We start from the raw sequence: 14,170 nt of genomic DNA, 5'->3' as shown, positions 1-14,170 counted from the left end.
ATTTCCAGTAGTGGTTTCCCAGGTCTGGCTGCTCGGAGCGAGGGAGATCCTTGGGCACTGGGAAGAGCTTCCCCTCTCCTTTCCTCCTGGCACTGAGGTTTTCAGCCCTTTGGAGGGCTGAGTTTGCTGCTCACCTTCATCCCAGAGAATGTTTTTTGGGAGTCCAACCCCTGTGAGGAGCAGCATCATCCATGGGGTCAATTCCTCAATCAGGAATTCCTGAATCCGACTGCTTGGGGAAAGCCCAAGGCACCCTGGGCGCTGGGAAAGGATTTTCCCTGCTTCTCCTGCCACCACATCCCTGCTGAGGTTTGCATCCCCTTGGAGGGCTGGGTTTGCTGCTCAGCCTCATCCCTCAGGATGGTTTTTGGGAGTCCAACTCCCATACAGAGCAGCATCATCCATGGGGTTAATTCCACAATCAGGAATTCCTGAATCCAACTGCTTGGGGAAAGCCCAAGGCACCTTGGGCACTGGGAAAGGATTTTCCCTGCTTCTCCTGCCACCACATCCCTGCTGAGGCTTCCATCCCTTTGGAGGGCTGGGTTTGCTGCTCAGCCTCATCCCTCAGGATGGTTTTTGGGAGTCCAACCCCTGTGAGGAGCAGCATCATCCATAGGGTTAATTCCACAATTGGAAATTCTTGCCCCCAGCTGCTCGGAGCAGTGTCCAAGGAGCCCTGAGCAATGGGAAAAGCTTCTCCCCTCCTTTCCTCCTGGCACTGAGGTTTTCAGCCCTTTGGAGGGCTGGGTTTGCTGCTCAGCCTCATCCCTCAGGATGGTTTTTGGGAGTCCAACTCCCATACAGAGCAGCATCATCCATGGGGTTAATTCCACAATCAGGAATTCCTGAATCCAACTGCTCGGGGCAAGGCCAAGGCACCTTGGGCACTGGGAAAGGATTTTCCTCTCTTCTCCTGCCACCACATCCCTGCTGAGGTTTCCATCCCTTTGGAGGGCTGGGTTTGCTGCTCAGCCTCATCCCTCAGGATGGTTTTTGGGAGTCCAACCCCTGTGAGGAGGAATAAACCCCTATCATCCACGGGGTTAATTCCACAATCAGGGATTCCTAAATCCGGCTGCTCGGAGTCAGAGTGCCCAAGGAACCCTGGGCACTGGGAGAGGCTTTTCCTCTCCCTTCTCCTGCCATCACATCCCTGCCAAGGGCCAGCCTGGATGGGTTTTGGGAGTCCAGCCCTCGTGAGGAGCAGCACCACCCCTGGGGTTAATTCCACAGCTGGAGATGTGCACAGCCCAAACTGCTCAGAGCAAGCCCAAGGCAGCTCGGGCACTGGGAAAGGCTTTTCCTCTCCTTCCCTCCTTCCACTACCTCCCTGCCAAGGTTTCCATCCCCTTGCAGGGCTGGGTTTGCTGCTCAGCCTCGCTAGGATTGCACAGAAATCTTGGCTCAAATTAATGATGCAACCCTAAATCACTTCAAAAGAAATGGATCAGTCCTGGCCTCTGGTTTTCAGGGGGAAATTCACCATTCAGAACAGAATGGAGGGAGAAGAGTCCTAAGAGAAGAGTCATGGAAGCACAAAGAGCCTCTAACACACGCCCAGGGCACTGCCCCTTCCTTTCACTGAGTCATGAAATCATGGAATGGTTTGGGATTGGAAGGAACAATAAAGATCATCCGGTTCCCTGGGCAGTGACACCTTCCACTGTCCCAGGCTGCTCCAGCCTGGCCTTGGGCACTGCCAGGGATCCAGGGGCAGCCACAGCTGCTCTGGGAAATCCACTCCAGCCCCTCCCCACCCTCATGGGGAAGAATTTCTTCCCAATATCCAAAGAAAATTACAATTCCCATTCCCTTCCACTGCCTGTAGCATCCTTCAAATGCCACACCCTTATCAATCCAAACTCCAAATCAATAATTGATTTTAAACTCTATCAATTGACCCTTTTCTCCTGTTGATTGGTGATGGATTCCTCCTATTTTCATCCCATCTGGCAAACTCTGCTTGTTGTGATTCCAGGGTCTGATCCCAAGTCCCCTGCAGCATTCCAAAGGCTTGGATCAGAACCTGGACGCCTGCTTAATACTGGTTTTACGACCCTGCTGAAGGGCAGCATCCTCTGTTTTGCACATACTTTTATAATTTTGAGTGCATTTCAGTCAAAAAAATAAAATCCGTTTCAACCAAGTGCTCAAATAACACAGCCTGCACAGAAGGAGCAAAACTCTGGCTTGGGAAGACCAATAAAAATAATTGGATTTGGAATCCTGGCCAGTAATTTTTGGAGTTTGAGTATTTTTGAGATTTTTGTCTTAGAGTGAATTTTTTTTTTTTTCCCTGGGAATGATATCCAGAGGGAAGAGGCTTGAGGGCAGAAGTTGTGCTTGGTAAAATCTCTCGTGTTCTACAAAGCTACACCTGCTTTGGCTCTGTGGAAATTGAAAAATGCCACAAAATTTACTCCAGTTCCTCTAATCCTGGGGAAATATCCGCATGGATTTAATTTTCCATCCTTTCCAAGGCGCAGTTTTTAAAACTCTCCTGGAGCTGCCACTCTCAGGTTTAGATTGAGATCTCCTGCAGCAAGCCAAGACACTTCTCCATTAGCTACTCTTAGGATATCCCATTAATAATCATTTTCATCTGGAAAACATGTTTATTTGTTGGGATTTTTGGAATCTTACATCCTCCAAAGAAGATAGGAACTGGGATTAATGATTCCATGAGGAAAATATGTCGTGTTCCCCAAGCCACAGAGCTTTCCCTCTCCAAAATAACTATTTATTTTTCATTTTAGCCAATGAACTTCTACAATGTCAGGCTTTTTGCATCAGATCCATTTCATCAGAGTGACCTAAACCAGTTCTTTATCCACTAAAAAAACAGGGATACGTTGCAGCAGGAGCGGTTGGAAGCTCGGAATGTTCACGAACGGAGGGCGAAAAATCAAGATTAATTTTGTTTTAAGCAGGTAATCAGGCCAAGGGGGGAGGCTGAGATTGGCTGGAGTTTTAAAAGAACATTTTTCTTCCCGAAATGACTCCCGAGCCAGACGGGCAGGTTTGCCCAGCAGCATTCTCCAACTGGGCTGAGGAATTGGAGCTTTGGATCCTGGCCAAATCCAATGGAAATCTCTTTGGTTGAGGAAGAAAAAGCCAAATTGCTTTTCTACCACATCTCCAGGTTTTGGGTGACCTGTGACGGTCTCGCTTCTATTTTGGGTGTGAAGAAAATCAAATGTTTTGGGTTTTTAGCTCTAAGCAAGGCTGAGCAGCACAGAGCAAACTCTGGGTGTTGGGCACGGAACGAGGCTGAAACTTTGGCTGATATTTGGTGCCAAATATTGATGAGGGGAAATCAGCCCCCAGATCAGGGGGATTCACTGTGACCCTCCCAAAACCAGGAGGAAGACATGGGAAATAATCTTGATACAGACTGTCTTGCCGGATTTCAGGAAGAAATTGAAATTATTTATGAAGCGTGTCAAGAATGGGAATTTCCTCCTCGGAAGGGACGGAGCTGCTCCTGCTGAGGAGATTTTAATGGGGATTCTGATGATCACCACTGAAAACCATTCCTGATTCTCCATCAGGGATTTAAAGCAAGGATTTTAAATCCCCTGAGGCACACGAGGAGCCTCCACCGTGGCCTGAACCGAGGTGAACTCTCAGTCCCTGCTCGCGCAACGCCCCTGGCACCGCATTATCACCGGTGGCACTGAGCTGATCCCAGCTCAAATATTCCACGGCAAACAAAGTCGGGGTTCATTTTCCTGCAGCCAAGTATCAAAGGCAGCAGTGCCCTTTGAAGCAGCCACCTTCTGCTGCAGGCTTTGTGCAAATGCCGCAGAACAGCAGCTCCCAAATCCCGCACAAAGGCAAACAATCCCCACCTTTGGAAAACAATCCCCTGGCGGAGGAGTAAGCAAAAGCATCCATTAGTCACCGCCCCAAAGATGGGCAGGTGAGGATGTTGAACCTGGGAGCCTGACTAAGAGCACGCAGCATTCCCAAATTCCCTCCACTTAAAGGATCCTCAGCACCTGGCTCTGGATAGCACAGCTGGAAAGCCCAGGTTGGTGTGTGAGTGGCTAGAGGAGCAGGCAAAGCGTTCCCTATCCCCAAGAAACGGGGCCTGTTGTGTCCCAGCTGCTGGATTTTGACCTTGAGGCTCCCCCAGTTGCCTGTTATGATTTCCAGCCTCATTACCATGGCCAGGAACTGAGCTACAGGTTTGTTTTTATGAGCTTCTCCAGCGCTCTGCCAGCTATTCATTTGAATCTTCTAAACAGTCAGCTCTGAATCATAATGCAAATTCCATTTACTGAAAAGGTGGTACCTTTAATATTCCAAATGACCACGTTTAATGACTGATACTTTTAGACATTACAGCATCTCTCATGTTTTCAGTAAATGGATATAATTTGCTCTGCATTACCCTATTATTATTCCTCGCTGGCATTACAAGGCGACGTTCTCAGCTGCGGGTGTTTTCCATTTGAAGACGGCCCAAACAACACAATTTGAGAGGCAGCTGCCTCTGTACCCTCAGCTAAAAACGCTGCAGGACCCAGAGGAAAACTGGATGGGGATTTTATTCCTAAAATGTATTTAGCGCTCCGGCAGGGCCGCGCTTCTGCGGCGTTGTGGCGCTGTTTGTGTTGGAAGGGTGTCCACGGGTGCTTCTCACTTCAAAGGAGAGGAAAGGCTGTTGTGTATAATCAGGAGAACTTCCTTGCTCTCCAGCCTGACACATCTCCCGTTTGGAGTAAAAGCCAGAAGTGGGTCATCTTTGGGACTCTCCTGAAAATCAGGAATCCCTGTGTGGAACCAGGACACGGCTCGGGTGTCACATGGGAACAGGGGGAGGGGAAAGTGGTGAGGAAGGGGCAGCAATCCCTGACTCCTGAGGGAGACCAGATCGCAAATTGCTCCAAAATGAGACCTCCTGAAGTTCAGGAGGGGCTGCCCTGTCACTAAATTGTCCTGGAATAACGCCGGAATACCAAAATGCCCCATTCCCATTTTGAAGACAAATAAAACAGAAGGAAAATACATAATAAAATAATAAAACACCACCTGAAATCACACTGGAAATGGGATGGATTTTCATCCTTGACCTTAAAAAAAGAGAGAGAGGCTGCTCCTTCTCCTGAGCTTTTACTGAGCCCCAACTCGCTGGCTTCTATTTGGGGGTTCAATCCAACCTCCCTGAAGTCCCCTCACCATTCTATTAGTTTATTTTAAGTGCTTCTCTTGGAATTTATGGGATTTAGGATTAAGGAGTGAAGTTTTAAAGGGTATTCTGCAGATTATTTTGGGATGAAGCTTAGTGCACCTGCCCCCTCACAGGCAGCGGGTCAGGTGCTGTTTGCAGCTTCCTAATATTTTTATATAGTGCACTCTAAGTCAGCTTCAACTCTTATTTGTTATTTGTGCTCCAAAAGCCTTTTTATTTCTACCAGTAACTACTGCTTATGGAAGAGATAAATCAGATTTTGAACCTCTCTGCCCTGCCTGGTCTCTCCATATCGCAGGAGCCATCAAGTGCCGTGACTGTTGAATTTTGAAAGGAAAAAAGGTCAGAGAAAGAGCCTTCAGCAGGTCAGGAACCTGTGAAATTTTTAGATCTAAGTGGGAATTATTTGTATTTTTAGCCTGACTCTCTCTGTTGCAGAAACCGCCCCGAGACGACCACAAGCTGAAAATTCTCATTTTAAATTGAAAATCTGCCACTTGAACCTAACCACGGGTAACACCGTGCTGCCTAAATTACCAAGGGTGGCTTCCAGTGTCAAAATGTCCCTCTGTGGGTGGGTTTGGATCTTTTGTTTCCCGATGGGATTTCACCGCTTGAAAATCAGCGCGACCGGGCGGAATCGCAGAAACCCATCCCGCGCCTTCGGAACCGAAGGAACCGTGCTGGATTTTCCAGCCTTTCCCGGTGGATCACAGCTCCCAGCTCCTGTCCAGGGGCAGGAGGTGGAGATGGAGCCCCCCTCCCCGTACCTCTGCCGCTCCTGCCCACGAAGCGCAGGTCGTTGAAGCGCGCCACCTGGTTCTTCATGGCGGCCGTGGCGTTGCGCAGCTCCGCCGAGTAATTCTCGTCATTCCCGGCCATCACCGTCACCAGGGTCCCGTCGGGGACGTCCCCCAGGGCCACCACCTGTGCCAGCAAGAGCAGAACCCTCAGTTTTTGTGGTTTCATCGAGAGCTCAAAGCAGGGGGAAGAAGCCGCGGTGAAAATCTGGGTGGGCCAAGCGGGAGTTGGGAATCATTCCCGACCTGCTGGGATGGGAATTCTCTTCTTTCCCCCAAGTGTTGGCGCCTTTGTTATTCTCTAATCAAGGATTTTCAATTTGATTACAGAATTGGAGCTCTGAAATGATAAATTCCACAGCTGCCCGCTGCTAAATAGTAGTGTGGTGGTTGGTTTGTTGCTGCACTAAAGTGTTTTCCAACCTGGATAAAAAATTCTTTTCCAGGGGAACTCTAGGAAATTTCCTGGAGAACCAAAGGTCCTAAGACTGTGAGTTTTTAAAATGTCATTATATTACCATAACTTTTATTCTTTAAAATGCATCTTTTTTTTACTCCTCATTGTGGATTTCTACCATTTTAAACCCGATTTTTCCCAATGGTTGGACAGAAATTCTTCCTCTGAAACGCCCAGCAGGATGTGAAATGAAAAAATGCTCTGAGATGAAAAATACAGAAAATGAGCTTTCCATAATCTCTGCAATTGTCAATAAATAAATTCTAGTAGCAGCGCTCGATGGTTTGATTTATATCAGGAGCTCTTAACAGAGCTGCCCAAGCAGAAATCCAGAGCAAGGCCGTGGAAAATCAGGCCTCAATCAAATGTTTAATCCCAATTTACTGAACAATTCCTTTCTTTCCTTCAGGAGCATAAAGCAAATAATTTTCAGGCCTCACCCTTGAGTGGATGGATGGAAATCATGACCTGAACTAAGGACTTTCCCCTTTTCCCAAAATATTTGTGCTCCTTGGTGCCAAAATCCATCAAACCTTTAGGAGCACAGGATTCGCTGGGATTTTGATGAGAAATATAAAGATTTCTGAACTTTAGGATTCTGATTTTTTTTTTTTGTACTGTTCACGCTGGTTTAATGATAAAAAAATTTAAATTTTCTTGTATCCCTTTAAATTCCCCAAACAAATTCAACCTGCTGGAGCTCCACGGACATCAGGGATGTCCCTCCATGTCCTCTGCCAAAAATCAGAGCTTGAATTATTTTGCCTGATCTTCTTTAGAGCCCATCGTTGTTTCCCCAATTCCACAGCACTACCACCACAAACCCCCTCACCCCCCCAAACCCCCCAAAAACAAACCCAGAGATAAAAATCCAGCTCATTTTTAATTCCTCTTTTGCCTCTGGAAGAGGAACCAGCCCTGCATTGCGTCCTCTGAGTTGCAGCTCGGAGATTTTCCTTCCTCTTAACATTTTCTGACTTCAGTCCAGGCAGTTACAATTGGCTGAAGTTTGTCACAACCTGATTTTATTTCTCTTTTCTGATCTGTTTGCTCTTTAGAAACAAGATCAGCAGCTCCTTTACTCGATCCAGCCCTGATTTTTATTCCTCAGCTACAGCCACCTCTCAAAATAGGAGAGAATTCGCCATTTTCAGGTATTTCCCAGCTTTTTTTTTCCAGCCTCACGGGAGGCTGAGCTTTTCACTTCTGTCCTCTCCCTTTGCTCACCCTTAACCCTGATTTTCACTTCCACATGCAAAGCTAAAATCTCTGGGTCAAAATTCCCTCTTTACATCTTGATTTCAACTTCCTCTTTCCCCGTTCCTCCCCGGCCCTGATTTTTGGGTTTTTGTTCTGCTCTCTGTGCTGTAATTTGGTTTTTTTGGGCCTGCACTCAGCTCGGCTTTTCAGATTCCCCTGATTTTGGCAGAAATGAGGCCCTGCTGGAAATGTTGAAGCTTGGAAATCCTCACAAAAATCAGCAACTCTGCAGCCAGCCCTTAAAAAATCCTACAAAATCTCGATGCATCTACATCTCATAGACAAAAAAAAACAGGGAAAAGGGAAAATCAGGGCATTGCCATGCAAATATTGAACTTAAGGGAATTTATGCCCGGGTTTTAAGCTTCCACAAAGTTTTTCATGGGTCCAGGGCCAGTTGTCTGTGACAGAAATATTTTAAAGCTTTCAAATCCCAACCTCGGTGACAAGAAATGGGAAGAAAAATCTTAAAAACGATTCAAAAACTGACCCAGCCCAGAAAAGAAACTGGACTTGAAAGTCACAGACAATAGGGACAGAAATACAAATATTTACATTAGAAAAAAGACTAAACAGATAAGCTGGGACTTGTTAGTGGAGTTATCAAGGACTTGCTTGTACTTTTTACCTCGAAAATTTGTATTTCCTGAGGGGCAAGAAGAATATCAGGCTTGCAGTGCTGTGGGGTATCTAAATTTATTTCTCCCGCATCAATTAATCCAAATTGGCCTCTTAAATGAAGATTTGGGTTCTTGGCAGCATTTGGACAATGAATTTATAAAGCACCTTATTGGTTATTGTGAAAAGTTTCTCAGGATCGTTCTTAAATTTAGGAAGAACCAATGAAAATGGATCACTTGGGTTTGAAATAATATCCCAATCCTGCAGATTTTTTAGTGGATTTTTCTAAATGTGAGGAGAAAACCTCTCTGCCTGCCTCTTTTTATTCCTACAATGAATACAAATAACAAATACTCGATAAAACCCAGCACATTTTGTCAGATGCAAACTAAAATATTGTCAGCAGAGGAATGATCTGAAGTGAATTATTTTTTTCCCCTGGGCCAAACGATCTGAAAAAATCCCGAATTTTTAAAAATGCCTTTGCAGATAGTTAATATTTAGTAGAAAACCACGGAGAGGAGGCAAATCCTTCCAGGATTTATTTCTCAGCCGTGCATGGAGAGAGAATTTAGGGGGGGAAATGAAGAACACGGAGGCAGCAGGTGCCTCCCAGCCCACCCTTCCAGGCTCTCCTAATGAAACCTTCTCCTAATTTTCGGGTGGGTTTGATAATTTTTTTAAAAATTCTATTTTTTCTACTTCTTATTTCCAGGTGGAATTATCCCAGTTTTCCAATCTCCTGGAGAAGCTGAGTTTGGAGCGGGGTGAACGCCGAGACTGCTGGGGACAGAGGAGGGAAAGCGGCTGTGGGCATCTCTGAAACCCCCTGGAATTTTTTTTCCAGGAGAAATTTCCACATCATCGAGGCACTCCCAGGGATGAGATGGGGATCAGGCAGGAGAGGGAAGAGCCAACTCTCCTGTCCTTCCTCCGGGATGTCAGCCGGACTGGGATCCCCCAGGAAAAATCGGGATTTCTCTCATCTCCCTTCCCGGCGGGGCGGAGCGCTTTTCACTCCCGGATTTTTCCAGCAGGAAAACTTCCCGGCTAATTAAGAGCCGGGTGCGTGGGGAAGAGTGTAATAATTAATCTAAATGTGGGAATTTAGGAAGTGACCCCGTGATCGGTTCCTCCCTTTGCCCCGCTCTTATCTGCAGAAAACGAGAGCAGACACAATAAAACTTTTCCCTCCTCAGCTCGAATTCCCGAAGCTGAGCTGATTCCCTTCTCCCTCGTTTCTCCTCTCCCCAAAACACAGGAAAGGCTCCAGTCTGGTGGCCTTCAACAAACACACACACACACAAAAAAAAAAGTTATGCCGAAGCAGCCGGGGTTTAGTGACCGCAAAAAAAAAAGCTCAGGCTTGGCAAATCCCGATCCTAAATCAAGCCCCGGGGCTCCCAGGAGCTGCGTGTCCGTGCGGCTCCCGGCTCGGATGAAAGGATAAGGAGAAGAATTCCCTTTTCCACCCCTCGCTCAGGAGCCAATTTCAGAGAAAATAGCGAGTTCAGGGAGTCAGCCACTGTCCCGGGTCAAAAAAACAGCGTGAGCGAGGGGAGGAGGATTTTACTCCAAGGAAGGAGGCTTTTACTCCAAGGGAGAAGGATTTTACTCCAAGGGAGGAGGATTTTACTCCAAGGGAGAAGGATTTTACTCCAAGGGAGAAGGAATTTACTCCAATGGAGGAGGATTTTACTCCAAGGGAGGAGGATTTTACTCCAAGGGAGGAGGATTTTCTGAGAGCCGGCTAACGGGAAGGGAGGAAAGCGCCACAAGCATCCCCCGCACGGCTCGGGACAGGCGGGAGCCGGGATGTTCTGTCCCATTCCCTCTCCCCTTCTTTTCTCGGATTTTTTTCCCCCTTCTTTTCCCAGACTTAGCACGGGATTCTGCAAACGCGGGGAGAATTCCCAGCGGGCTGCCCGGGTTAGGCCGCGACTTTTGCTGTTGTTAAACCGGGCCAGTGAAAGAGGAAATGCGGGTTTGGGATTGGCGCTGGGCTGTTTCGTGGTGTTCTGTCCCTCGGTTGTTTTGTGGCGTTTTGTCCCTCCGAGAGTCCCTGGCAGGGGAAACCCGGCCCGTCCCGAGCGGGGCCGGGGCTGCGGGCGGGTGTCCCCCGTGGGTGGCAGCGGGACAGACGGACAGAAGGACAGAGGGACCTGCCAGCACCCTGGGCGACTTCTGGGGGATCCCGGGGCTCCTCCAGCTGCGGCATCTGCTCCCCAGCTCAGCCAAACTCGGCGGGGCCGGCTTTTGGAAATAAAATGTATTTATTTCTGTTTTCCCCCCCGAGCAGAGCCGCCTGTCACTGCCAGAGCTCTGAGTGGGGAGAGGAGGGAGGCAGCGGCCGCAGGGAGATTTTCCCGGCCCTGGGCATTCCCCGGCTGCCCCCGCTCCGGCCGCGAGCACGGCCGGGAAGGACGGGAAGGATGGAGGGAAGGAGGAAAGGGATGGAAGGAGGGATAGAAAGGATCGGAGGAAGGAGGGAGAGGATGGGAGGAAAAAGGGAAAGGGAAGGATGGAAGGAAAGGATGGAGGAAAGAGGGGAAGGAAAGGATGGAGGAAAGAGGGGAAGGAAAGGTTGGAAGGAAAAGGGGAAGGGAAGGATGGAAAGAAGGAAAGGAGGGAAAGGAAAGGATAGAAGGAAGGAAAGGATGAAAAGAAGGAAAGAACGGAAGAAGGGATGGAAGGAAGAAGGGAGGAAAGGAAAGGAAAGGAAAGGAAAGGAAAGGAAAGGAAAGGAAAGGAAAGGAAAGGAAAGGAAAGGAAAGGAAAGGAAAGGAAAGGAAAGGAAAGGAAAGGAAAGGAAAGGAAAGGAAAGGAAAGGAAAGGAAAGGAAAGGAAAGGAAAGGAAAGGAAAGGAAAGGAAAGGAAAGGAAAGGAAAGGATAGGATGGAAGGAGGGAAAGGATGGAAGGAGGGAAGGGCAGAGCGAGCCGGGAGCAGATCCGAGCCCCCATCCCCGCATCCTTCCCCCGCTTTTCCGCCCCCATCCCCAGCCACCCCTGCCCGGGACCTACCTTGAAGGCGATGGGCAGCGTCTTGTTGCAGCGCCAGTGCGTGGGCAGCACGGAGCAGAGGAAGTTGGGGCTGTCGGTGCGCACCAGCTCCCCGGGGTGATCCGCCAGGACCTCCACCATGCTGCGGTCGGCGCTGCGCAGCTTCCCCGGCAAAGCCCCGCTGTGCTCGGCGCCGGGCAGCGCCAGCGGCTCGCTCATCTTCCCCGGGCTCAGCGTGGTGGAGGGCGGCGTGAAGCGGCGGCTGGTGCTGGTATCTACGGGGATACGCATCACAACAAGCCTTTAGAGCCACACAACACCTCCACTGAGTTCCTACAAAGCGGCCACGCGAGCGCAACTCCTCAGCGAGCCGCTCTCTGGGGACCAACATAAACGGGCGCGGGCTGAGCCCCCGCTCCGAGGAGAGGTCGGTGCTGCGCCAGTCCCCCGAGTTAATTATTTCGGTGATAGACTGAACTCTCGGCTTCCTGGCCCGGCGGAACAGATCCCGTTAATCCGATAAACGCGAGGGTCGTGCGGCTTTACCGCGGCGGGGACGCGGAAAGTGAGCGGGGCCAAAGCTCATCCCAAAGCGGCCGGAAAAAGTAAAAACAGGGAGGCGAGCAGGCGCTGAGGCGGTCGGAAACACGCGCGGAGCCTGCGCTGCCCAGGTCCTTCCAGGTGATTTCTCTCCGGTCCCAAGAGAAACCAAAAGGCGCCGGCGTCTTCTGGAGGCAAAAATCGCTCTTTGAGGGAAATTCGGGGCTGTTCCTCGGAGGAGGCGGATCGAGAGCTCGGCTTGCTGAGCAAAGGTCAGCTGGCTACAACTGGAGAGAAATTCACGGCCACACACTCACGCACACGCACATCTACCGGACTTCATCAAATATTTACAACAGAATCTGTAGAGAATTTAAACACAACAGGAATCCATTAATGTTCTCCGCCAGATTTCCTTTTTCTTTTCTTTTCTTTTCTTTTTTTTTTTTTTTTCTTAAAGCAGCCTTGAAAATGAGCTTCAGTAGTTTGCTTGGCGTTGCTCTAAGAGCGCTCGTGTCATGACCTTTCAATCATTCTTGCGCAAAAAGGAAAAAAAAATAAAAAGGAAAAAAAAAAAGAAAAGAAAAGCTCAGTGCACGGTATTCAAGCTTCAAACCTCTGTCTTTGGTATAACGCCTTTCATTAATTTAAAGAAAAGTCACAGCCGATCGCAAGCGCCGGAGCTGAGAGGTCCAACAGCTGCAAACTCGGGGTTGGGGATGTTGGTTAAATTGTGGGTTCTCTGTGGTTTTGTGTGTGCAACAGCGCTCTCTCTCTCCCACTCACGTCCTCCTCAGCAGTCAAACCAACAGTCTGCAACAACTTCGGCGCTCGTTGCCAATTCTCTTTTTTTTTTTTTTTTTTTTTTTTTCAGTATCTCAGGCAGTCTTCCTCTAATTCGGCCACAGGAACCGGCTGCTTAACAATGTTTGAACCGCAGCAGGTGGAAGGCTGCTTTGGCAAACACGGCTTTTCTCCCCCTCGTCCTGCGGGATGGAGCCCGCCGCGCACACAGAAACCCAAAACCACCGGCGACAGCAGAAAAATAAAAATTAAAAAAGCGAAAAAAAAAAAGAAAGAAAAAACCACCCTCCCCACTCAGCGAAATCTCTACTTTTGAACGGGTGAAATCTTTCCTTCCGCGAAACGAGGCGGCGGCGGGAGGGGGTGACCCCACAACGGCGGCAGAGGCGGAAAGCAGCGGGCGCGATCAAACCCCGGAATTGCCGGCCGGCTTTAGAGAGCAGCTCCAGCCTCCGCTCCACGGCCGGCAGCTTCCCGTGGGCACGGAGAATTCCTGCCGGGACGGGGTGGGATGGGGTGGGATGAGATGCGCGGGGCCGCGGGGCGAGCGCGCCCGGCCGGCGGCCGCCGGGCTGGCTGGAGGTGGCCGGGAGCGAGTCGGGGCGGCGGAGGCGTGCGGAGGAATGTCATTCCCCCGGTGCTTTGCATACGGGGAGGGCACCGGCCAATCACGGCCCTACCGGGGCGCGGCCGCGGGCCGGGGGCTCCCGGAATCGGCGCGGGCCGAGCGCCGGCTCGGCGGGGCCGCCGCGACCGCGCCTCGTCCCCCGGGGCTCCGCGGCTCCGCGGCCGCCAGGCCAGCGGCACCCCCCGGCTCCCGCGACCCCCGGCCGTGCCCGCCTGCCCGCCGAGGCTCCCGCTCGCCCGCGGCTCACCCTGCCCGCCCCCGGTGCCCGCACGGTGCCCGCAGAGCCGCAGACACCGCCCCGCCGCATGCCCGCCGAGCCGGGTGGCCCCCGCTCCTCCCCGGGCGAGCTGCCGGCGCTCGCTGCTCCGAGGCTTTTGGGGGGACACCTGGGGGGGTGCCGGACACGGCCACCGCCGGTTCGGTGTCCCCGCCGCACCCTCGGCCCCGAGGGGCGCCCGGCGCCGCTCGGTTGGTTGGGGCGGTGGCGGCGCTCCCAGCCAGGGCCATCCCTGCCAGCCTTCCTCCTCCTCCTCCTCCTCCTCCTCCTCCTCTGCACAGCCCAGCGCGGGGACAGCATCGCTGGGGACAGCTCGGCACAGCCACACGGCCACCAGCGGGTCGGGTCGCCAGCAGCCGGTCGCTGTGAGCCCGCGGAGCCGGTAGCGAGGATGCTGCGGGGAGGCGGGGCTGCCGGGTCGGGCTGGGGTTTTTTGTGGTTTTGGTGGCTTAAATTTTTTTAAAAATGTTTTTAATTTTTTTTTTTTTTTAAATTCTGGTCGCCGATTCCGCGAGCGTAACCCAGACCGGGAACGGGGCGATCCCGACCCGTCCCCGCCACTGCCGGAACCGAGACCGGGAA

At 50.8% G+C, this 14,170-nt stretch overlaps 1 protein-coding gene across 2 annotated transcripts in view; it reads right to left on the bottom strand.

Annotated features, from left to right (window-relative positions):
- RUNX1 (RUNX family transcription factor 1) overlaps nucleotides 1-14,170 on the bottom strand; it is a gene marked incomplete at both ends in the record, with an annotated part of 183,666 nt that overhangs the window by 77,863 nt on the left and 91,633 nt on the right. For both annotated transcript variants that reach the window (XM_084201208.1, XM_084201209.1), the window contains 2 exons: nucleotides 5,971-6,127; nucleotides 11,361-11,614. In XM_084201208.1, coding sequence (XP_084057334.1) covers nucleotides 5,971-6,127; nucleotides 11,361-11,614 — 411 coding nt within the window. The remainder of the gene's footprint in view (nucleotides 1-5,970; nucleotides 6,128-11,360; nucleotides 11,615-14,170) is intronic.

The sequence above is a fragment of the Fringilla coelebs genome (assembly GCF_963513975.1).
Source record: "Fringilla coelebs genome assembly, chromosome: 2".
NCBI classification, from domain to species: domain Eukaryota; kingdom Metazoa; phylum Chordata; class Aves; order Passeriformes; family Fringillidae; genus Fringilla; species Fringilla coelebs.
This window is presented reverse-complemented; position numbering and strand designations above follow the sequence as displayed.